This window comes from Notamacropus eugenii, chromosome 4 (assembly GCF_028372415.1).
Source record: "Notamacropus eugenii isolate mMacEug1 chromosome 4, mMacEug1.pri_v2, whole genome shotgun sequence".
In the NCBI taxonomy this organism is placed as follows: domain Eukaryota; kingdom Metazoa; phylum Chordata; class Mammalia; order Diprotodontia; family Macropodidae; genus Notamacropus; species Notamacropus eugenii.
The window spans coordinates 52,072,599-52,097,160 of record NC_092875.1 but is presented as its reverse complement, the minus strand read 5'-3'; the positions used below and the strand labels follow the sequence as shown (position 1 = coordinate 52,097,160).

General features: G+C 37.9%; 1 protein-coding gene across 4 annotated transcripts in view; it reads left to right on the top strand.

Moving 5' to 3' along the window:
• Positions 1-24,562, top strand: part of HNRNPM (heterogeneous nuclear ribonucleoprotein M) — a 177,337-nt gene that overhangs the window by 149,523 nt on the left and 3,252 nt on the right. The window contains exons 3-15 of one of the 4 annotated variants that reach the window (XM_072600941.1): positions 1,746-1,798; positions 2,715-2,722; positions 2,808-2,901; positions 8,392-8,430; positions 8,548-8,583; positions 11,380-11,533; positions 13,011-13,060; positions 14,486-14,546; positions 16,876-16,977; positions 18,729-18,773; positions 19,080-19,160; positions 21,386-21,484; positions 22,762-23,549. In XM_072600941.1, coding sequence (XP_072457042.1) covers positions 1,746-1,798; positions 2,715-2,722; positions 2,808-2,901; positions 8,392-8,430; positions 8,548-8,583; positions 11,380-11,533; positions 13,011-13,060; positions 14,486-14,546; positions 16,876-16,977; positions 18,729-18,773; positions 19,080-19,160; positions 21,386-21,484; positions 22,762-23,549 — 1,610 coding nt within the window. Of the gene's footprint in view, positions 1-1,745; positions 1,799-2,173; positions 2,723-2,807; positions 2,902-8,391; positions 8,584-11,379; positions 11,534-13,010; positions 13,061-14,485; positions 14,547-16,875; positions 16,978-18,728; positions 18,774-19,079; positions 19,161-21,385; positions 21,485-22,761; positions 23,550-24,562 lie in introns of those variants that run through there. The other 3 variants (XM_072600940.1, XM_072600937.1, XM_072600938.1) reach the window with 3 other exon arrangements.

Sequence of the window (24,562 nt, the reverse complement as noted above, 5' to 3'; positions counted from 1 at the left end):
TGACTTTTAGGTAGCAGTCACATCGTTCTATAAAATGTTTATGGTGAACATGGACACTGACTTTAACATGCACCAATATTTGAAATCTGGCAGTAAGTTATAGCTGACTTGAGTCAGACCTTGTGATTCTTTTTTTTAAAGGACATTGGTTAAATAGGTCATGTTCTTATAGTTAATAAACTTGGGGGTTCGTCTTAATTACAGTTTGACACAATATGTTATTAAAAGAGACAAGAGCTGTTGGTCCTCTAATGGCTGCTGCTGTTGAAATGAATGGCAATTGAAAAAAATTGGCCTCATTTAAGTGTTTTTGCTTTTATTTCAGGTGGTAAATTACAGGCCATTTTAATTTAATAATTCTTAGGCTTTGGCTAGGCCTGTTTTATTTATGCTTTGGCATTCTTCAGTTTGTACTATACATAAATCAGTGCATATTTGCAAAAAGTTATTATCACAAGGTTCATTCATTTCTTGAAAATTCTTTATCCTCTAGATATCTCTCCCTTTGCTTTTGGCACACAGTATTGCCAGTTGAGCTTTTCTGGGAGACTTTAGGTAGGATAAAATACCCTGACTCATTTGCTTATCTTGACCATAAGCACTTTACAGCAGTTACTTGATATTATTGACTGTATGCTGGAAAGCAAAACATTCTTCTTTCTCCTAAGAAAATACTAGTGTTTTTCCTTGACTTTTAAAATAATTTGCTTGTCAAAGTGTTTATCTTAATTATCCTTTGAAGAAACGATATGGAACTTGAATAGTTTGTACATAGCCTCCTCTAAACTTTTGTAGAAATGTTCAAAACCAAGCAAAGATAAACTTGGTCTTTTGACATTATTAAACGAATATTTTTTAAACTTTGGGGGGATACAAACCCTTGGCTTAGATATAGACTACCTGATTTTTTTTAACCAGATTTTAAAAATTATAGCTTCAATAAGCCATCTCCTTCAAACTCAGCAGCCATTTTGGTAGTTGTATTCTTGGTGGTAAACAATTTGGTTATGGTGGTCATGAATTGGCAATCCAAATCTCAAGGAAAACCTGCAAAATTAGCTTTTTGAAATGCTCTTGGGTTTTGGCCTCTGTAAAGATCAGAATTATATAAGGCTTTGTGCTGTAGATGTAAAGTGAGCATTAAATTTTGGTTTCTTCTTTCTGTCACCTGAAGGGAAGTGTTGAAAGCAGCAGGAGTAAATAAAATGCCTATCATAATCGTTGAAGAGAATCTAGATGCTGCTGTGGTTTTGTGGTTTTGTAGCAAACCAGTTGAACCCTATTTCCAGGATTAGTGCGGAGCCAAGATCTATGTACTCATTTGGATCTTCTGTTTAGTGTCATTCTAATATGTACTGTTCACCTGCCTTCTTTAAACAGCCATCAAAATGTGTTTTCCTCCCTTTCCCAAAAAGTTAATGTGCAGACATGTTTCCTATAGATTTGGATTGCCTCTAGTCATGAATGAGTATTCCAGACAGGAAATTGATATCATGGAAGGAAGTCTGTGGAAATTGCTTGTTTGTGGTGGGAGGAAAATCAAGGACATATTGTTAAACTAGTCTTACCTATCTTTACTGCACACCTGTAATGCCTAGCTTGGTGGTTTAGAGAATATGGAGTGTTTCTGGGCTTTCTTATAAGGCAGAGGCTCCATACAAGGTTGCTGATGATTGTTCTAAATTCCCATTGTTTTCTTGGCTTTTCTCCCTTGGTATATGTGTCGTCTGGAATCTGATTTGTAGTTGGTGAGGTAACATACGTGGAGCTCTTAATGGACGCTGAAGGAAAGTCAAGGGTAAGTGTTTGAGAGAATTTCTTCTGTGGATTTACTACATGACAAATGTAACTGTATGGTGGCGTGGAGTGGAATGAATTCAGGAAGGTAGCGAGTGCTATGTTACCAATAGGTAATCGACATTGCCATACTTTTGAAAGGGGGTGGGGAGGGTTTGCAAATGGGGGTCCCACTGCTCCAAATGATTGTCCAAAGAGTTTTTTGGCATTCTGTTTGGATGTTTAATTTGGGTAACGGGGGACCAATAGTAGCATCGTCTCTTTGTTAATAGAGGAGTTGGCTGTGTGTGAATTATGCATGGAACTCTGGCGGTGGCATATTAATGTAAAACGTGTGTTCTTGTTCTAGAAAATGTTATTTTTGGTTGTTTGCTGAATTTGTAAGTTGTGTGAAAAAACGTTTCTGAAAAGTTGCCCTTGTGCCAGTAAAGCATAAATCATATACTTAAAACTTGAAAGTTTAAAATTGGCAAATAGATATTAAACTATTTTCTGTTGAGTGTAATAGGATGGCTTAGAACAATCAATAGGACAAGCTTATTTAATGTATTGAAGGGATGGATTTAGGATGAGTAGGATAAGGAATTGATTGACTACAGAGGGGAGCAGATCTAAAGTTTGTGGAGTGTTCTTGGAGAACCTGAATTTAGGTCTGCTTATTACAACTTCAGAAACTACAAGGCAACCCTGGTAATGTGTAGAAGCTAGGATATCATGGAGTCCAGCTTTTAGTAAGGAAGGATAGGTAAGATACTTCTTCTGTCACCTTCCCCCTTAAAAGGGCTAATTTTTAAACTAATTTTGTGTGAACTTTATTTTTAGTTTGTTAAAAAAAAAGTTTTCTTTGAACTTACTTTCTTGTTTTTTTCTTTTTCTCTTTCCTTGCCCTTCTGGTTGGTCTGTGGCTGCTTCTAAAGGGATGTGCGTAAGTATTCTTTAATTACTCATTAGTGATTAGGTTTTCAAAGCTACAAGACATTCCATTCATATCTTTTTGATATTCTTTTTAGTGTTGTTGAATTCAAGATGGAAGAAAGCATGAAAAAAGCTGCTGAAGTTTTGAACAAGCATAGTCTGAGTGGAAGACCTCTGAAAGTCAAAGAAGTAAGATTTTTAGTACCTCTAAGATTAGTTTATGGAGTCTGAAAAGTGACGTTTTTATATGACACTTGACATTCATGAGGTGTCTAATTGGAAATATTCCTGCTCCATTTTCCTGTCCAGTGCCCCTTCTAAATGCCTCTAAAAGAAACTAGACTGCAAATTCACTGAAGAAAGCTCCAGTCCCTTGCATATTTTCAGCAAATTTGAGAATAGTCCTCTTTTCTATAATCCTGGTGCAATCTTACACAATAGTACCAGTGCTCCTTAGGGGACTAAACAAACCCTAAATTGGTCACTAGGCACATTCAAATAAGATTGTGTGAATCTCTGAGCAGGGAACTGATTTAGTAATACTAAGAGCCTGCATATGGTTGGCATCATTTTGCTATCCTCTCTTGAGTTTTACTCTCTTTGTCTTCAGTTTTGTATCATTTTGCCTTTTTTTCTGGATAATTTGTCAGTGACACATTTAGGAGGCACCTCTTCCATGATCTATTTTGTGTTGTACTTTGCTACAAGTGCTTTACCATTGCCCACCCTGATTTGAGAATGCCTCCTTCCTTGGTACTTGAACCAAATTTCTTCCTGTCTTTGTTCTAGGTGCAGATTCAAATTAAATGGCCTGCTGCTGAGGGAACTCAAATTATATTTTACATTCTTCTTTCAATCAACAATCAAATTAACTATCGTTTTTTTGAAAACACCTAAAATGCCAAGCACTGTCCTTAGTACCAAAAAACAGTCTTTACAAGGAGCACATGTATCTCATGGGGAAAACAAAAAGAATAAATGAGGAAACAGAAATACAAGATAGTGGAGGGGGGCTGGTGTTTAAAAATTGCCTCCAGTGTGCCAGACACTATGTTAAGCACTTTATAGATACTAACTTACTTTATCTTTACAAAAACCTGGGAAGTGAGTGCTATTAAACTACATAGGCAAGACTCACAGGACCATTAATGAAGAGTTGAATGGAACCTCAGAGTTCGTCTAGTCTAGCCCCCTCGTTGTACTGAAGTACAATGTCATGACCTTAGAAGGAATCTCCAGTGAAGTACCCCATAATCTGTATTTGCATTTCTGCTCTTTAATATTTCTATCACTGACTTGGAGAATCAGTCAGTAATGCTTTATTCAACATTATGTGCTAGGCACAATGCTAGGGGCTTAGGATACACAGAATGAAACAATTCCTATGTTTTTAGTGGAAACAAATATGCATATGAATGTACATGCCCAGTAACCCTAAAGAGAATAGGTTAACTATTCTCTTAATTTTCTACCTAGAATAACTAGGTAGTTAGTGGGGGAGGGGGATTAGGAAATGTTGCTTGGGCTGTAACTTGAATGAAAAGATGGATTCTATAAGTAAGAATTCAGAAGTAAATGTGTTCCAGGCCTAGTGATACAGTGTTGTAGATGAGGAACAGAGAGAAGGCCAGTTTGGATGGATGGCAGAACATGAGGTGAGGAGGGCTGTGCATTGGGCCTGGAAAGAGAGTCTGGGCCCAGATTGTGAAGGAACCAAACAGCAAATAGGTTGTAGGAGAGTGACAAGATCAGGCCTCATTTTGGCAGGTATGGGGAAGATGAATTACAGTGAGAAAAGGCTCGAGGCAGGGAGACCAACTGGGAGGCTGTTGGAATCAGCTAAATGAGAAGTGAGTGGGCAAGTAGAGAAATAATCCATAGCAATAGCTAGCATTTGTATAACCTCTACACTGTGTCACACACTATGCTAATCACCTTGCAAGTAGCCTCATTTCATCCTCATAACCCTGAAAAGTGTAGGTGCTGTTATTATCCCCATTTTACAGATGAGGAAACTGAAGCTCACGGTGTAAGTGATTTGCCTGGGATCACAAAGCTAGTAAGTGACTGGGGCAGGATTTGAACTCCGGGCCCAGCTCTCTATCCACTGCCACCAGCTGCCTCAGTGGGTGGCAAGATCTGGCACCTGATTGGAGATGTTTAAGTGAGTGAGAAGTTGAGGACATTGATGAAGTTATGTTCCTGAGAAGGGCAGTGAAAATTAAGTTCTGCGTTGGACAAATTGAGTTTAAGATCTCTCTGATATGTCCAGTCTGAAACATCTAATTGACATATTTGAATGTAGGCCTGAAGCTTAGGGGATTAACGGGGGTTTGTTATATAGATCTCTAAGTCATACACAAGAGATGGATAATTAAACCCAGAGGAGTTTATGAAGTCACCAAGAGAGAAAAGGGGCCCAGGACAAAGCCCCGAGTAGTATCTAGGTATTCCCCAGGTGGAGGGCAGAATAAGCATGGTGAAGCAGCAAAGGAAACTGAGGAGCAGACATGGATCACAGAATTAAGAGACAGCAGTATCACAAAAAGATTATCTAAGAATAGAGCTCTCAGAGGGTCGCATGTAACAGTTCAAGAAGGGTGAGCACTGAGAAAAGACAGTTGATGAGAGCAGTTTTGGTATTGTGATAAGGTAGAATAAATGTTTATTATCTCAAAGTACAGAGTATGAGAGTAGTAAAGGTGGTTTGGGCTACTTGTGGTGTTCTGGAAGTCTGTTTCTGACCTCTCAGAGAGAAAAACGTGCAGGTAAAAATGCAAGAACTCATTTTAATACCCAGCCTTCATAAACCTAATTAAATATATTTCTCCGAACAGTTGTGCAGAAAGTAATAACTATTAAGCTACTAAGCTGTGTAGGAGAAAAAAGGGAGAGCTTTTTGATTGTTGGTCTTATCATGGAAGAGGCCTTATAGACAATTTATTCTAATCATAACATCTGCAGGCCCCTATTTGTGTGTGGAACAAGTAATACCAATGAACAAAACTGCATTCATTCATTCCCAAAAGAATTCAGTGAGCACTTCCTGTGTGTCAGGCCCTGATAGTATTCTTTTGTTGTTTCCACTGTTAACCTTTCTGGTTCCGTTCTTTATCCCACTACTTAAAACTTGGTCACTACAATACAGCAGGCACCTGACCTGCCTAGCTGCCTACTTCTCTTACCAGAAATTATTTTTTCCCACCTGTAGCCTGGTGCTCTGAAACCAGGTTTTGAGGTTCTCAGGAGGACTTGGAATCAAATCTTGCCTCAAATATTTATATTTTCTGGACAAGTCACTTAGCCTTCCTGATCCTTAATTTTCCTCATCCCTGAAATGAGATTGGTGTAGGGGAAAGAGTGCCAGGCCTGACATAAGGAAGACTCATCTTCCTAGTTTGAAATTTGACCTCAGACATTTAGTAGCTGTGTGACCCTGGGCAGGTCACTTAACCATGTTTGTCTTAGATTCCTCTCCTGTAAAATGAGCTGGAGAAAAACGGCAAGCCAGTATCTCTGCCAAGATAGACATAACTGAAAATGACTGAACAAAATAAAACAAAAACAAACCTCACAAGGTCGTTGTGGGGAAATTATAGTTTTGTTTTTCATGAGTCAGTTTGGTCTCACTTTCCAAGCTTTGTACTATAAACGTGAGTGTTGGGTATGAGAGCCTCCTGTAACATTGAATCCTGAGAGACTGCAGCTAGAAGGAATCTTAATCCATCTGATCCAACACCTTCATTTTATATAAAGGAAGCTGAAGACTGGAGCTTAGACTAGTTAAGTAATTAGGCCAAAATGAGAACCCAGGTCATCCTCATGCTCTCCTGCATAGTCAGATTTTCCTTTTTCATTATCTCCCAAGAGGGTGACATAGACTTAGCGTTTCTTGGTTTCACTAGTGCATTTGACAGTCATTTCATCCTTGTGAACTTATGTAATAATATCATTAGAGGGACATGGAGCTTATTGAATGAAAGAACAGTAATTAATGCCTGGCACCCTAGAGGGAGCTCACTATTGTTTTCCCACTGAGTTCTGAAGGCAAGACAAAAAAGGAATGCTAATGCAAAATCCAAAAGCCATTATGCTTTTCAGATTTTTAAATTCTGATTTCAAATTTTTCCAGTTCACTTTTCAAAATTTAATTTATACTTTACTGTTTTGTAATCCTTTTCTTTCCTGTAAAAAGTACATTTTATGTGTGATTATTTAATTTCTTAGAGGATTATGGGTGTTTACTTCTCTTGTGCCTGCATTTTATTTCCTCTTTAGATTGAAGTGCTTTTCTATTCTTAGAGATTTTTTTTCCTCTATCCATATCATGCCAACACCTAGTTTAAGGGTGACTCTTAAAAATAAGCCCTTTGAGGGTAGGTCATTAGGCTCTGTGTTAGGGAAATATGTAATCTCTGTCCTTCAAAATACTTAGAATGTATGGGTTTTCCTTTAAGCCCTGAGTGAAGCCTTATGCCCTCTCTGTTAGAATCCTGTACATTGGTAGATGCTCAGGAGCTAAAGATCAGTTCTAATTCTCTCTCTTCCTGTGCTCTAATTTTTCAGGCTCATTTCCTACTGTCTTTGATACCAGAAATTTGTTCCTTTGCTCCCTGTAAAGTGCTTTATAAAAGCTAGCTTTTATTATGGGATAGTGTATCTACCCAACACCTTTGCCTTATATAACAAATTGTGTGTGAAGAAGAATTAAATTATATAATAACAAGAAAAGTTGATGTTAGTTGTATGTTCTGGGAAAATAATGAGAAGCTTTAAAAAGAAATTAACTGTAAATGAGTACATATTTATCAGTCTTTTGACTGTTTGACCTTTTATCTCTAATTACTTATGATCTCTAGCACCAGTTTTAGACTGTAGGGGATAGGTGCCAGATCTGTGATTCCATTAGTGTGTGGAGTTCCCTCTGTAGGAAACTCTTGAGCCCAGTGCATGTTAGCATCTTCTCTGCAGCTTAGAGAATTGTGGAGAGCAAGCACTGAGAAATGTGACTTAAAGTGCCATTGCTCACAATTCAAGGGGGGGGGGGAGGTGAAGAATGCTGGTGGCTGCCACGTAAGCAGCTATCAGGGGAATCAGTTTTCTTTTGAGTGTGCATGTGTGTAGCAGGCTCTGACCTAACCTGGAATCCCATAACCTAGAACTTGGTAGCAGTAAAATGAGTTCATCAAATTTTTATTGCATTTCTTCTGATGGCCAGTATCAGCTTCTGTGAGTGCAGAGGATGGGCGGTGTCCACAAGAACGTTACATTCAGGTTTTATTTTGAAAGTGAAGCTCTTCCCTGACTTGTATTTCCCACATCTGTTTGTGGATGAGTCCTAAGGCACTGAGCCCCTGGTACTTGATTTTCTAAGTTAAACTGGGGGAGGTGGTTTATTTTCAAATTCTTAGGTTCTCTTCAAAGAATTTATTGAAAGCCACTGAGTACAGTAGAGTGACTTTGCACTGTCAGTTTCACATTTCAGACCTAGAGCTTGTACTCTTTCTGCTAGAAAGCTGTGGCTAGTATACTTCTTTAATTTATCAAGGTCCTTAATTATTTGTCTATAATTTATATTTAATGTCTGAAATATTAGGAAATATAAAACATTGTAATACAACCCTTTAATGTTTGGTATTACTGAATCATATATACCAAATATAATTCTGCTTGTTTTAGGATCCTGATGGCGAACATGCCAGGAGAGCAATGCAAAAGGTGATGGCTACAACTGGTGGGATGGGTATGGGACCAGGTGGCCCAGGAATGATTAATATCCCACCCAGTATCCTAAATAATCCTAACATCCCAAATGAGATTATCCATGCATTACAGGCCGGAAGACTTGGAAGCACAGTATTTGTAGCAAATGTAAGTAAAACCAACAAAATTTTAAAATGCAAAGTTTGGATGTTGTGAATTATTAATATGTCACAGTTCGTAGAGCAAAAGTGATTATTCAAGTTAATAAAGAACTAAGGGAAAAGAAGATATGCAGGATTGAGAAAGATCAGGTGTTAAATGTTTGATTCTTTCTGGTAATGTTGTTTATGTATCAATTCTGGACAGAACAGATAGGTAGAAGTATTGTGGATCCAGTGACCAGAATAGGCCAAGGTCTCTCATTGCATCCTGGGCCTTCTCCAGTCATCCTGATGAATATCTGGTGACGATCCAAATGGCTCAGGATGGGAAAGTGAGGTGTAGTGACCTTACACATCCCTCCCTCACTCAAAACAAAGTAGAGTGCAAGTCATGTCATCATTTCTCTGATGTCATGGTCTTCTTCAAAAAGGATGAACACAGACCTGTGAGTAGACTGAGCCGCCTGAATGGGGATCAGCTGGTGGGGTAATTCAGCTCATCCACTCCCTTCTGTTGCCCCCTTTCCTTCTTGTCTCCAAAGGAAGATAAATTTGGATGACAAGAGGACCCCCACTTAACTTGGGGTTACTGGGCCAGGTTTCTCAAGAGTATTCCACAGTACAAGAAATTGGCATTTCATTTTCCCTCCATCTCCCAGTGCCACAAAGGAAGGAGGGCTAGGGCTGAGAAGAAGGCATGAGAATGACCAAGGGTCATTTTATGTCCTTGGCTGTGTCCTGGTCTTCTCTGCTTTGTTGATACACAGTCCTGAATGGTTCTCCAACTCCCTGGGATAAATGGTGCCCATAGGGCCAATAAGGCCTTCTTCTACCCACTCCTAGCTCTCTTAGGAAATCCACAGTTGTTCATTGAACTGAAAATAGTTTAAATCATTCTCGAACCTACAGTTAGGAATAGTTTGGGGCTTTTATTAGTATAGGTACTTGTCCATATCAAGGTAATTGAAATTCTGTGATTGTATGGGGGGCTTAAAGAGGAAAAAATCAGTATATAAGGGGGCCTCGAAGAAGGCTCACTGTTGCTGGGAAAATACAAGGAGGACCAGCAATGGAGGACATGGTCTTTAGACATTGTGATATAGTAGAAAGAATGCTGAACTTGGGAGTCCCAGGGCTTGAGTTTGGATGACAACTTTGTCATCACTCCTTCTGTGATCTTGGGCAAGTCAACATCTGTATAATGTATGGAGTAGGTAACATGCAGGACTTAAATGTAACTGCTTATTAGCTTTACTTAAGAGTTGCCAATGGGCATGTAATTCTTCTCCATGCTCACTTACCCTTGTATTGAGTTGCTTGGGCCCTAGCCCCTACCATGCTTCTGACCATTATTGGAGCAGAAATAGAACTTGCAGGAAGAGCTTTAGAGTCTTTGATCTTAGGGGGGAAAGCCCAGTGTCTGATCTTTTACCAACTCCCTAATTCCTAATATTTTGCCCTCTTTTCTACCAAGACAGCCTGTGCCTGAAATGTAGATATCTGTTTTGGACTTTTATCTTCACCTGAAAGGAGAAAGGAAAAGGGACTATACTGGGGGGGGGACTGCAGCTGGTGTTGTCATATTATTCCTTTTCCTCTTTGTTACTGGCACATTTTATTTTTTAAATTAAAAAAAAAAAATTTGATAGGATTGTATACTGATCTTCTATGGTGAGAAGTCCTATTTTAGAAACACCTGGTCAGGAAAATAAACTCATTTTCCACTCCATGTCAATTATATCCCCTCTACTCCCCCCCCCCCCCCCCCCCAATATCTTTCCTGTCTCTTTCTCTCACCTCCTCCCCCAACCCAAGAAAAAATGGCCAAGGGGAAGGAGGGACTCTCAGGACTTGGGGTGTTTTTTTTCCAGGTCCCAGAAGCAACTGACAGAGGATCTGGGAACTGGTCCTAGATTGGAACTCAGAATGTACTTCTAAAATGTTGTTGCATGTATTTAGTTCTCCTTTGAGCTAAATAAGCCTTTGTGGGCTGCTATGGAAACCTAACAGCCTTCCTAGGGCAGTAACTGAAAATGGAAGTTTTGAGCAAACAACTTATTTTTAAGCTTACGTGTTCTTCTTAGTTTATTGGTACTGCCTTTTAGGGTAATATTCTTAATAATCTGTTTTGTTTGGGTCTTAGGTCACACACAGGACCCGTAACTTAATAGTAATTTTTTAAAATGCAGGAGATGCCCATAGTCAATACAGAAGTATGTTTTGCATGATTTCACATGTATGATCAGTATACTGCTTGCCTTCTCAGGGGGCTGGAGGGAGAGAATTTGGAAATCAAATTTTTAAAAAATGTCAAAATTTTTTATGTAATTAAGAAATATTTAATGAAATAGATAAAATATTTTTTTAAATGGGAGGTGCAGGTGTACTCTTGCACTTAGTTAATCTTAAATTAATCTTAAGTGTAATTTTCTGTGATTTGGATGCAGGGCAGACATTATAGGTAATTGACTGTGCCAATATTAAAAATTTAAGATCAATGAACAATGAATGGCAAAAAAGGAGAAAAGTAGATGAGGCCTTATAGATCATTGTATCCGGAATTCTGAAAGTGCATTTTATAGCAATAGGGATGTACAAGGCAACTTCCTCCAAAAGACTGTGATAGATTATGTTGAAGTGCATGCCATGAGGCATCTCCACCTTTCAAGAATTACATTGCCAGTTGCTTTAGTCTTCTTACCCTTTTTTCCTAACATATGCTCCCAACAAGTGTTGTATCCTGTTTATGCAATAAAAACTGCTTGTAAATATTCCATGATATACAGAGTCCTTTCCTTTTCAGCTGGATTATAAAGTTGGCTGGAAGAAACTGAAGGAAGTGTTCTGTATGGCTGGCGTAGTGGTTAGAGCAGACATTCTTGAAGATAAAGATGGAAAGAGTCGTGGAATCGGCACTGTTACTTTTGAACAGTCAATTGAAGCAGTTCAGGCTATATGTATCCTTTTGAATCTGCATAATTACCATCCTAATGATTAAAGCAGGTTTGATTGGTGGGAGAGGGGGACGGACAGTTACTATGTCATATTTTACTTCAGATATGAGAGATAACTGTTTGAAAAGAGTAATGTACCACTGTGGAATTTGATAAGTACTTTGGTATGAAATAGGCTGAGGAAGGTTGATAGCTAATGAGCCTGGGTTTTGTTTTTTTTTTTTTAACCTGATTTCTCAATATTTTTTATTTCTAATAACAACTTTCACCTATAGTCTTAATTCCATTGTTTGCATTAATGTATTGCATTGCTTCCCAGAGAATGATGCCAACATATCCAAAAAGACTGATTTGGTATTTAGTGTTCCACACCTATGCTCCCTCACCTTTTGAACAAAAGAGGCTAAAATACCCCAATATTCTGCTGTCAGTGCAGTCTCTTCGACTAGTAATGAGTTTGCCCCAAAATCCAACCTTGATTTCACACAGGATAACCCAGCTTCTACTGGACCTGTGTGATTGCCAATAATCCCGAAATGTGGAATACCAATTGCTATTTACTAAGAAGATCGGACTTCTGTACTTTTTCCATAGAAAATGTTACAGTGTTGGAGAGAATCAGTATGGCAAAGTAGAAGAGTGCTAGGGTTAGTGTAAGAGAAAACTGAGCTTTGAAACCTGCCTTTGACACTTTTTACTAGTTGTATGACTTGTGGATGGGTTAGTGCTGTGACTTCTCCAACTCTTGTTTCCTCATTTGTAAAATAGGGATAAAACCTGTAATGCTAGACCTCCCAGGGTAGTCTAAGAATAAAATGAAATTTGAAATCACTATACAGATATTAATTGTGATCATTATTATTGCACATAATGGGATCCATTGTGAATTAAATAGACTTTATGTCCCTTAAAATTTCAGTATGCTTGATGAGCATTTTATTTAAATAAAAATACTTTTAAAAGCTAAAACTTAACATCAAGCGTCAATACTAAACTTGCTTCTTGTTAGTAACTGTAATGAACGAATTTCAACACTTAAGTATCATAATTCTTCAGTAACTAGATGTGTCCAGATTTCATTGTCCTTATTCACTTTTCCTATGATATGGTTGTATTTAACATGCATTCTGTTCTTTTGTCTTTTTTCACTTTGGCATTGTAACACTTTTTTCAGGTTTCTTTGTATTCATCACACTTGTCTATCTTGATTTACATTGTTTATATTAGTGTACCACAGTATAATCATTTGACTGTATTTCTTTCAAAAAAGCTCACATTATTTTGTATGTGGACCTATTATTAGTCCAGGGTTCACCTTGAAGACCCGTGACCCTTGTACACTGTGTCATGGTTAGAGAAAAAGTTCATTTGGTAAGAAGAGTGTATCAAACAGTGTGATGATGATGCTCACACTGAATTTCTTTAGTTTGAGATCTCTGATTTGAAAATAGCAAATAGATGGCCTTAACTAGTATGTTAGCAATGTTCAATGGCCAGCTGCTATTCGACAGACCAATGCATGTGAAAATGGTAAGTTTGACACAAGGGTTTCTCCATTATATGTGCTTTTTTAGAATTGCAGAATCATGAAATTTGAGAATTAGAAGGGACCACAGCAGCCATCTAGTCTCAAATGTGAAAGAAATCCTTTTATGATGTACCTGCCAGATAGTCATTTAGCTTTAACATAAAGAATTTTGGGCAGCTCTTAGAAAAGTGTGTGTGTGTGCGCGCGCATATGCATGACAAACCTAAATCCTGATTGTCTGCAGTGTATTCCCCTAGTGCTCCTGGTTTTGTCTTATTGGACCAAAGAGAATGTGTTACCTTTCTTCCCCATGAGAAACCTAACAGAAGGTTGTTTAGTTCAAAAGATAGAACTGATTCTTACTGAACCGCGTCCCCTTTGTCCTCTCTAACAATATTTAATGACTTAGTAGGTTATTTCAACAGATAATTTAATATTTGGTTTCCACCTTCCATAGCATTTGTGGACTGCTCCACCAGCTCTTATTTGGATACGTCTGCTCAAGGGGTACAAGTTCAAATTATATTTACCTAAGCCAAAAACAAATGCTTTGAAGACAAAAATGTTTTATTATCTGCTGTCACTTGGTTCTGTGTCTTTGGCATGGATAGATGAGGGTTGCCCATGCAGTAACAACAACAAAAAAAAGATGCTCCTCAACATGCAGCTTATCAGGGAGGGACTCCATTTAATTCTCCATTTAAATTCTACCATCTCTTGCTGCCAAACCTACGGGGGCTCCCAGTCAAGACCTGGTCATGGTGGTGGCACTTTTCTTTTTCTGTTGTCTTTCTTTGCCACCTTTCTCTAGAAAGCCTTCCTTTACATTTAGGACTTTAGAAATTGGCATACTTTGACAGTTTACGGTTGCTCCCTTCTGGAAAAAGTTTAGGGACCTTTGATGTAACCTAACATGTATTGACAGTTGTCTTTGAAGAAGCAAATGAAGAGCTAAACTAAGTACTAGATGGAAAAGTCATAATTTAATGTTTTATTAATCCTTCAAATAGCTTTTATTTATTTGTTTGTCAATTAAGTATGGCATTTTCTTAGTATCTTGGGAAAGATGACTTTCTGGAAGGCATCCATTAAGAAAATTAACAGACTTGTGTAAGGCTTTGTCAAGAAAAAAATTTCAATTTTCTTAACAGAAAATTGACATACTTACATAGAAGCTTAAAAGGCTTTTGAAATATTCTGGCTTTGAAAGGTTTGGTATAGGAGAAAGTCAGAATTCAAAGCAATTCTTCAGTTAAAAGTTGGCTTCTTATGCTGCTGAAATTCCAAACCGGGTTTCAGAATAAAATTGTATTCATAATGATTGCATTCATTAAACTTGTATAAAATAATTCATTTTGATCAAGTTGATGCTCTGTTCTCTCGTGTCTATGAGGAGGGTAAACTATTTTGGGTTTTTTTCTATTTAGGATGAGAGGGCCCTGCCAAAAGGTGACTTTTTCCCTCCCGAGCGCCCCCAGCAACTCCCTCGTAAGTATCAGTTTCATCTTTACAAGTAGATACCTGATGAAAAATCCATTGATGTGATAATTGTGTGTGGGCACACATATTTAGCAAACACTTGTTGTCTTACACTAATTTTCAGGGTATGAAATAAGTATAAATTCAGCCAAGTGCTTTTCATGCAGTAGCCAGGTCTGGTCATTTTGGGTATGCTCTATGTTACTGTTAAGGAAATTAGAGCTTGGAGATGGCTTGAAGTTTCTTGACCACTCTACTCGTGTAGCTGTGAATATCCATAAATGGTATACTGTTTTTGGCCTTAGTTTTATAATGTCAGTTGGTGAATAGAACTCTGTACCTTGAGTCACAAAAGTTGTGTCACTTTGAGTTGAAATCTGACTTCAAACACTTACTAGCTGTGTGACCCTGGACAAGTCACTTCACCTCTGTTTCCTTCAGTTTCTGCATTTCTAAAATGGCAATAATAGCACCTATCTCACAGGGGGTTGTGGGGATCAGCACTATGTAAACCATAGTTATATAAATGCTAGCTTTTATCATTATTATAAGTATAGAAGCGATCATAGCCTGGATTGGACAGATTATTGTCAGGAATACTGTTGGAGATTTCTCTCTTGACTGGTCCTTAGAAACTTTGAGTGATTCTCAGATAACTAGAAATGATTTTTTTTCTTTAAGGTAGAAAATGGGCTACATGAGAGGAGCTCAGGTAATGGCCTCAGTCTCCTCAGGGTAGGAGACAAAGTAGTCTTCTAAGAGGAAGCATTTTTTCAAGATGTTCTCCAATCCTAATTTTTTGCTGAGGAGTTTAATAATCAGTTGAATTGCATTAGACTGATCTTGCCCCCTTCATGTGGTATATTTTCACATCTTTACAATTTAACATTGTGGTTTGGCTTTTTGGGTTTTTTTTAACTTTGGGAGGTAGGTAGTATGATGATATAGCCAACGTGTTAAATTTGGAGTTAGGGAACCTAGGTTTGAATTCTGCCTCATGCTAGTGATCATACACCAATCACTTGGCGCTTTGGAACTTGATTTTCTCATCTGCATAACGGGGATAATGATACTGCAACTACTTACCTCATGGCTTTATAGTGAGGAAGGTGTTTTATAAGCCATTTAATTATCCTTCCATAGTAAAATGCTTAACTTGGCTTTCAAAGTTGCAAGAAAGCAATAAATGGTAAGCTTCCTTTGGAAACCATTTGTTAATATAGAAGCTGACTCATTTTCAGCCTCAGCTGGTGCAGAATGTGATGTTGAACTTGATAATAGGATATTGGTCCCAGGGAACTCATTAATCTTGTGCTCTCCTGTTTTCATTGGCTGCTTATTTGCCTCCCTAAGTCCATATCCAGGTGTTGACTTGCATCTAGAGTCATGTGTGATTTGGGACCATGAAACCATAGAGACCAATTCCTTGTATTACTTGATTAAGAAAAATAGAAGCAGATGGGTTGCTGGCAGATTGATTTGCAGGAAGAATCTTCCCATGAATATTTTTTCTAGAATTTTTTTCCCTATTCTTAGCCTAATTAACCTTAATTTCGACTCTAAGAGAACTGTGCAAAACATAGCACAACATTGGACAGCTCTACAGCCCAACAGTGTATACTGTCTGAAGCCTGCTAAGCTGTAAATATGTTCTGGGCTGGTTGTATTTGGTAACAGCTTTCTAGGTAACTGCTTTAGGAAAAGAATTGCATTGCCATTGCCTTTCACATGAGGTAGTATTGTGTGGCCATTTACTATCAGTCAATATTATTAGCCAGCCAATGTGGATAGTTTTTAGTGCATTGTTCATTTGTGTGGCCTTCCTGGCTCTTAAGACACTGTGACTAATGCCTGACCTCCTAGGTCAACTCAGAGCTTTATACTATTCCTCAGATATAGACATAACTTTATACATTTCCATTCTGAGTACTTTATTCCAGGTTTGAATTGGAGGAAGGGAATGGTCTGAGTAGAAATTCCTGGACCACCAATAATTTGCTTTATATTTTTCCTAATAATGTAATTATGGATCAGTCACTCTCCGGTTTTGAATTATGAGTGCAAAGGTGGGTTATGAATAAGTATATTATATACATCCAGATACTTGATTATTCTAGGTAATGCACTTCATTGTTGTGAACAAGGGAACAAAAAGAAAGTTTTGGAGGATCTTCCCCAATATTTAACTATAAATATATGTATTGAAGACTCCGTACTTAGCAGTTTGGGATAAGAAATGTGACTGGAATTATAGATTCCAGGTAACAGAACGGATTTGCTCATAGACCCTTCTTACATGTGAAAATTCATACTTGTGACCTATCTCTCTTCCCTCCAGATGGACTTGGTGGCATTGGCATGGGGCTAGGACCAGGAGGACAGCCCATTGATGCTAACCATCTAAACAAAGGCATAGGCATGGGCAACATAGGACCTGCAGGTAAAGACAGTTCACCTTATTCCATTCTACTGCCTGTGTTGAAAAGAAACATGATCTCCTCTAGAGGATAGTGAAAGTAAATGTATTGATCAATATGTACCTCACATTTTTACAGAAAATAATTTTTTAAAGTGATGTCATATTTTGTTCTTAAAACAATCCTAAAATAGATAGGAAAGTTGGTTCAGCATATTTATTAAAAGCATTTAGTATATGTGATGGACTGTAATACCTGCCGAACAGAAATACAAAACCTAAAGTGGACCCTTTTCCTGTGGAGTTGGTCATTTAGTTATTTCTTCCATTTGGCAGATAGATGAAGAAGCTGATTAAAAGAGAGGTGTCTTATTTAGGTCACAAAGTGATAGAGACAGGCATGGATTCCATGAGTTGACCCTTACAGTTGCCTGAATTTCCTTGTTACCAGAGGTTCGTTGCTAAGGAAACCCTCCCAAAACAAACAAGGTTTTAAAAGACACTAGTACATTTGTAGTCAAATCATTTTGGTGATGTGTACATGAACCATTTGATTGATTTTGGTTTCATTTTAAAGCCTACCCTTCAAAGGTAGACACAGTTTACAAAAAAAAAAAAATGATGCCTGACCACAAAGAAAAAACAATAAAAAGCATAAAAAGTCAAAACCTGAAAGACAGCAGTCTAGTGCCCTTTTGTGTTGGAACAAACAGCCCTATGCATGCCAATCACTTTTGAGCCTTGAGTGGTCATAACTATTTTATCAAGGAAAGGTGGTTATGCTTAGATTTTTTCAAGAAGAAATAAAAGCATGTGATACGTTGTTGAAAGATTTTTATTATTAATTATAGAGAAGAGAAAACAGTTCTTAAAAGGGATAAGCTTTCGTTATCTGGGAAATTAATATGTGAAATAGTTTCATTGTGTTCTATAAGCCTAGTCTCTCATGGTGTCAGATAATTGAGATGTTAACGGTATCATGAAGAAATGGCTTGGCTTTAAGACTTGTTTTTTCTCCACTTTCTTACTCCCTTATCCTTGTATTCAATTTTCTGTTATCAAAAACAATTTTTTTTAGGTAGTTGAAAAGCTGCATTTTACAAATGGACTTAAAATAGAACGAGCATAACACCCACATGTATTGGAATAGTATCACTCGTGTAGCATTGGGTGTTTTATCTCTCACTTCTGGTCTGATAGTGTCAGTCTGGGAGCATCATAATTGAGAATTCTTGTGCCTTTTCACAGTTGTTCAGCAACATAGTGTAGTAGATGAAAGGGCTCCTGTGTTCATGACCTTAGTAGTGCTTTGTATGAAGACATAAGTAACAAATATTAAATGTGCAAGTGATAGGGAATCTAGGCAGGATAGCCAGTATGTTGGATGACAAAATCAGGGTGTAATAAAAATTGAATGGACAAGGTAGAGCAGTGGACTGAATGATACGTTTTCTTTATTATCCACTTGATGAAGCCATGTTTTTGTGATGTGTTGTAAGAAAATGTTGTGGTTAGAGAAGACTTCTGGGTAGTCTTAATTCTTGTCATCTAATTCCTCTGAACCTAAACTTCCTTGCTTTATAAAACACTGACTAATTTACTTGTGAGTTGTTGAAGATTAAATGTGGAAGTACTTTGTAACAAAAGGCACTATACAAATGTGAGGTGATAATTGAGAATGGCATTTTCCTTTTTGTTTCACTGTTACTGTTCAACTAAGATGCATCATTTACTACTTTGATATAGTTTGTTTGCATTGAATTTTTCTTTTTAAGGAATGGGAATGGAAGGCATGGGATTTGGAATAAACAAAATGGGAGGTAAGAAATTCTCAATATAATCCTTATTTGTGTGATCTTTTATCTTCCCTCCCTTGCTCAGTCTTAGCACCCTCTGTGAACTTTTGAGTTTGAATCTAGGAACTACCTTTTCCCCTGACATTAGTTCAGGAGGCCCCCTTATGCTCTCTGGTATGAGAACCAGCACGGTAGGTAACATGCTTGTTTCCAAAGGCACAAACACTGTGCTGGTGTATTCCCAGCTGGAAGCATATGAAAGTGTCGTTTTCCCCAGTTAGTGTCAATGGCTCCCTAGCAGTGAGATTAAAGGTTTCATTTTAATTTCAGGCATGGAGGGCCCCTTTGGTGGTGGCGGCATGGAAAACATGGGTCGGTTTGGATCTGGCATGAACATGGGCCGAATGAGTGGTGAGGATCTGGTTGCTATAGTATTTAGACTCCAGTCTTCTGTTTTGAGATGGAAGACCCAGTTTGATGCGAAGCAGTATTTTCCCCAAAAAAAACTATTAGTAAAACCATTTTCCACTTCCACTCTGCCGCTAAACCAACAAAGGCTTTGTAAGCATAGACATATACTAGATTTGCTAAATGAATCAGGAAATGCAATGTAAGTTAATTTTAGGTGCTTTCTTTGGTTGTCTAGGCTTAACAGGAATTTCCTAGCCAATTTATAAAGCTTTCATATAGTTGTCTTAAACAGCAAAATGCCTCATGTGGTTAATTTTCAGTAGAGCAGCAAATAGTTTTAAGCTCTTTTAAAATATTCACATTTAAAGATGAATATGATTGGTTTAAAAGACGTATGCACAGTCTGAGTTGATTTTTCCAATTGGAGATGAGAAATATGAACAAACATATATATATGTGACATTTTTTTAAAAGATTTTTATTTTTTCAACAAAATTCCATTTTCATGGAGGTGATAAATTCAGATATATTGTGGAACGTAATTGTCTTCCCTAAAACATAATTATTCCGTGATAACCACTTAAAACATGGTTAACTACATCCGTGGTATAAGAAGGCCTTAAAAAATAGATCTGGGAATAGGTAACTTCTCAGGCCAGTGTAAAGAAATTCCCACCAATGAAGTTCTTGTTTCCTGGAATGTGGAAGTAGTTTAAATATTTGACTTTTAAAAATCCTTTTAGACTTTTAGAGCTGTCAGGGAACTTAGAACTCTTCTGGACATACAAGGTGATAGAGCCCTGGGTTTGGAGTCATAAGGTCTTATCCAAAATCTGGTGCTTATTAGCTGTGTGATGACCTGGCAAGATTTCTTGACTTCACTGAGCCTCAATTTCTCCATCCCTAAAATGGAGGTAATATTTGCATACCTGCTGGTTCTTACACTTAAATGAGACAGTGTCTATAAAATGCTCTCTAAAGGTTAGCTGCTACTTTTTTTTTTTTTAATTTTTGAGCATGTGAAAGGCAGTGTGGCCTTTAAGAGAGCTTTGAAAGACAAAGCCATTGAAAAGGTTCACAAAGGAAGAAAGAGATTGAGGTGAAAGTGGTTTCTTAGTATCTTTGTGGCCAATTAAGGTGTAGAAAAATAAAATTGGAGTATGTATTCTGCAAAGCAGATGCAACAGAATAAATGCGAAGTATTGAACCTTTTCAATATGATATAAACTTAAGCAAAGAATACGTTATTACTTATATTTTAATATAACTGTAATTGATGTTATTCCTCTTCTCTAGGAAGTGACTTTAGATTTCACCTATAGGTTTATGTAGATAAGTCTAAAAAAAGTTTTTAAGCTAAGTGGAAGATGAAATGGTTAAGAATTTTTAATTTTCTTTAATATGATTAGACTGAGTGGCTGAATTGACACTAAAAAATAGTACTACTCAGTGCTGATTAAAATCAAACTGATTCTTAATAGGAATACAGAGTTGTAGGTCAAATCTTGTTGTAAGAGGTGCTCTAATGTCAGTTTCTGTATTAGCTAAAAAGTTTCCAAATCTCAGAGGAAAAAAAGATAGGTTTATTTAGAGCAATGTTAATTCATCAATGGCCTGCTTCTTTAGAGAGGAAATATCTAAAATTGCAACTCTCTGCAAGAGCTGATAACTGACTTTTTCAGTAGTGCTAAATCAGGTCAAAAGTGCTTTATGTACATTTATTCCTATTGGTCCTTGCAACATCCCTCCAAGAGAAACAGGACTATGCTTAATTATCCTCATTTTGTAAATGATGAAATTGAGGTTCTGAGAAGAGAAGGTCTCATATCTAGGAAGTAGCAAATGGGCATTTGAATTTCCCTTTGTTGTAATTTGAAGTCCCAGGTCCTTTGCTCTCTGCCATGCCCACCCTTCCAGTGGATGGACCATCAGACATCCAGTCAGAAGATTGGGATTGTCCTTTGGTTTGCTGACTAGATGTCTTTAAAAATAAATAATTCACCTTCTCTGCCTTTGGAATATGTCTTAAGTGGACAATATACTTTGGAGAGGTATTCATGAAATGTTGCGAACTTCTCTGAGAAAACTGTTCAAGAAATAAGGATGAGAAAGAGAATTGCTTATGGAAGAAATAACCATTTTGTCTTTGTGGTAGTTGATTCTTTGGGGAATGCCCCAAACTTAAGCTAAGAACTTTGTAACCCCTAAGGTGATTCTTTCCACAGAAATGGATCGAGGAATGGGTGGAGGATTTGAGAGAGACTTTGCACGAAATGAGATGGGAATGGCTCGGAGTTTTGGAGAACCTCTTGGCAGGGGAATGGGTAAGAAGCCATTTGAATCTACCAATTAAGAGAAACATTTAGTCCTGGTTTGAAAAGCAGTCTATTTAGCATAATAATTTGAGTCTTCTAAACTAAATTGTGTCCCTTTAGTTTTGAATATCCTAAAATTGTTATATGGTATGATACTTCTCTAACATTATTTTTAAAATGTGGCTCCTGTATGGTTTTAGCCTATCGTTACTTAAGCAGATCACTATTACTGTTGTTTGTTGGTATCTGGAAAACAGAAGGCCTACCTAGTTTCCATCTAGTTTTAGTGTACTCTTACCAGTGGGCAATTCTAAGATCTTGGAGAAAAATTTTAACTATCCTTTAAAAAAAAATGCCCTAGACTGCATTCTCGATTCTCATATTTCTGATTGATTTAGAAAGCTATTGGTAGTAAAACATCTTTATTTAATTCTCAAGTTGGTTGATTAACATGTTTTTGGAAATGTGTACTCATAGCACAGAAGCAATGCATGATTAATTTTTAAACCAAATTCCTGCCTTTTGGACTCCCTGTCAACATCTGATCATTTAATTATGGTAAGGGAATCCGCCAAGGGTTTAGGAGATGAGGAAAGGTGGTTCGAAAGTGTAGATTTAAATTTAATGATTTAATTTAGTTTGTCTACATTATTGGGCAGCTAGGTAGCACAGTAGGTAGAGTGTTGGGCCTAGCATAGGGAAAACTCATCGTCCTGGTTTCAAACCTGGCCTTGGACACTTGATGGCTGTGTGACCCTGGGCAAGTCACTTAACCTTGTTGCCTCGGTTTCGTCATTTGGTGAAATGATCTGGAGAAAGAAATGGCAAATCACTCTAGTATCTTTGTCAAGAATACCCAAATGGGTTCACAGAGAGTCAGACGCAACTGAAAAACAACTCAACAACAAATCTACTATATTTATTATTCATCTATATTGAATACATTGTTCTTCTTACAATGAACTGTCTTTTCAACTTGCTAAAAAATGCTCAGGACCAGCAGACTTAACAAAATAGTTCTCTTAAACCATGGCCTGAAAAGAAGATTAAAAAAAAAAAAGATTTGTTTGATATTTTAAAAGTTTGTTGGTTTAACTTCCTTTCTTATGAAGAGATTTGGAATCATTAAGTTTCTCTCCTCCTCCCCACTTCTGCCCCACATGTGTTTCCCAAGAAAGTCACAGGTTTATGAAAGGTTTTTCATTTTTCTTTTACACCAGATAGAGTATTCCTCCATTGGTCACTCCAAAATCCCTAATATAGCGTTCTGTTTTTTCTTATTTTAGGTGGTGGCAGTGTACCAGGAATCGAGAGGATGGGCCCTGGGATTGACCGCATAGGTGGTGCTGGGATGGAAAGAATGGGTTCTGGCCTAGGCCATGGAATGGATAGAGTAGGGTCTGAGATGGAGAGGATGGGCCTTGTCATGGATCGGATGGGGTCAACTGTAGAGAGAATGGGGTCAGGAATAGAACGAATGGGTCCCCTTGGCATAGACCACATGACTACAAGCATTGAAAGAATGGGCCAAACCATGGATAGGATAGGTTCGGGTGTAGAGAGAATGGGGGCTGGTATGGGTTTTGGTATTGAGAGAATGGCTGCTCCTATAGATCGAGTTGGCTCAACTATAGAAAGGATGGGATCAGGTGTGGATCGCATGGGCACCACCATGGATCGCATGGGTCTAAGTATGGATCGTATGGTGCCTGCTGGCATGGGAACTGGCATAGATCGCATGGGCCCAGTTATGGATCGAATGTCTACTGGTTTGGACCGTATGGGAGCCAATAACATGGAGCGCATGGGATTAGACCGTATGGGAGCCAATAACATAGAGCGCATGGGATTGGACCGTATGGGAACCAATAACATAGAGAGAATGGGTCCCACTATGGGTCCAGCTCTAGGTTCAGGAATGGAGCGCATGGGACTTGCCATGGGAGGTAGCTTTGACAGAGCTATGGAAATGGACAGGGGAAACTTTGGAGGCAGTTTTGCAGGCTCTTTTGGAGGTGCTGGTGGCCATGTCCCTGGGGTTACTCGAAAAGCCTGCCAGATATTTGTGAGAAATGTAAGTTTACTACTTTTTATTTTCATTATTGCCTTATTGTTTCAGTGTCCAAAAACCCAGGAAACTTTCTGTAATCCAGTATCATGCAGTCAAGAATCCAGGCTGACTTTATTCAGATGCAACATGTTGCTTCTGAATAGTTTTCAATAAATCAAATTTGCTTTTAGACATAATACATATATTACTGTATAAGCTGCATGTGGAGCAACTGGCCGTTAAAATGAGATCAGTAACATAAACAGTCAAGTTCACTCCTGCCTTCCCTAATGTACCAGAAGGCATCATCAGACCTGCACATTGAATAAAATTAAGCAATTTCTCAAACTGTAAAGGGCGTTTTTTGGTAGGCACTGTGCCAAAGGTGGGTGGAAAGTGGAGTAGTTTAAAAAAGCAGTTAGATTCTTTATAAGACCCTGAGATTTCAGTGGGAAGAAGGAATTTTTAAAAATATGATAAATTTTGAACTAGTGAGGTTTTATGTTGCATTCATGTTCCATGCTAGAGAAGTTAATAATTCACTCTCCAGAGTCTCCTATCTTTGCAACGAAGAGAGGGAGATGTGATTTGTCCTCATATGTTTGGGGTCATTTTAATTTTGATTTCTTGGCTTTCATTTGTGATTGTTTTGTTCTTTCCATTTCCATTGTGTATATTTTCCTGGTTCTCTTCACTTAACTTTGCATCAGTAAACTTCATAAAAGTTTTCAAATGCTCCTGTGAATGGAACATTTCTTATAAGCACAGTAATGATGCTGTAGATGTAGTCATCCCTGCTACAGAAATCTCCACTATGATTTGCACACATACTTGTGCCTAACAGTTTGTTTGGCCATTCCCCAATTGATAAGCCAATTTAACAGCATAACAGTGATAATTGCCCTGTGTTCTACCCTCCCACATGATCTGCAGCCTGGCTTGTAACCTATTTGTGGAGCTAGCTGCTTTCAGTGGTTTTAAACAAACAAAAAAATACCAAAACCCTAGACTGAGCAGCAGTATGATCTCCTTTTCTT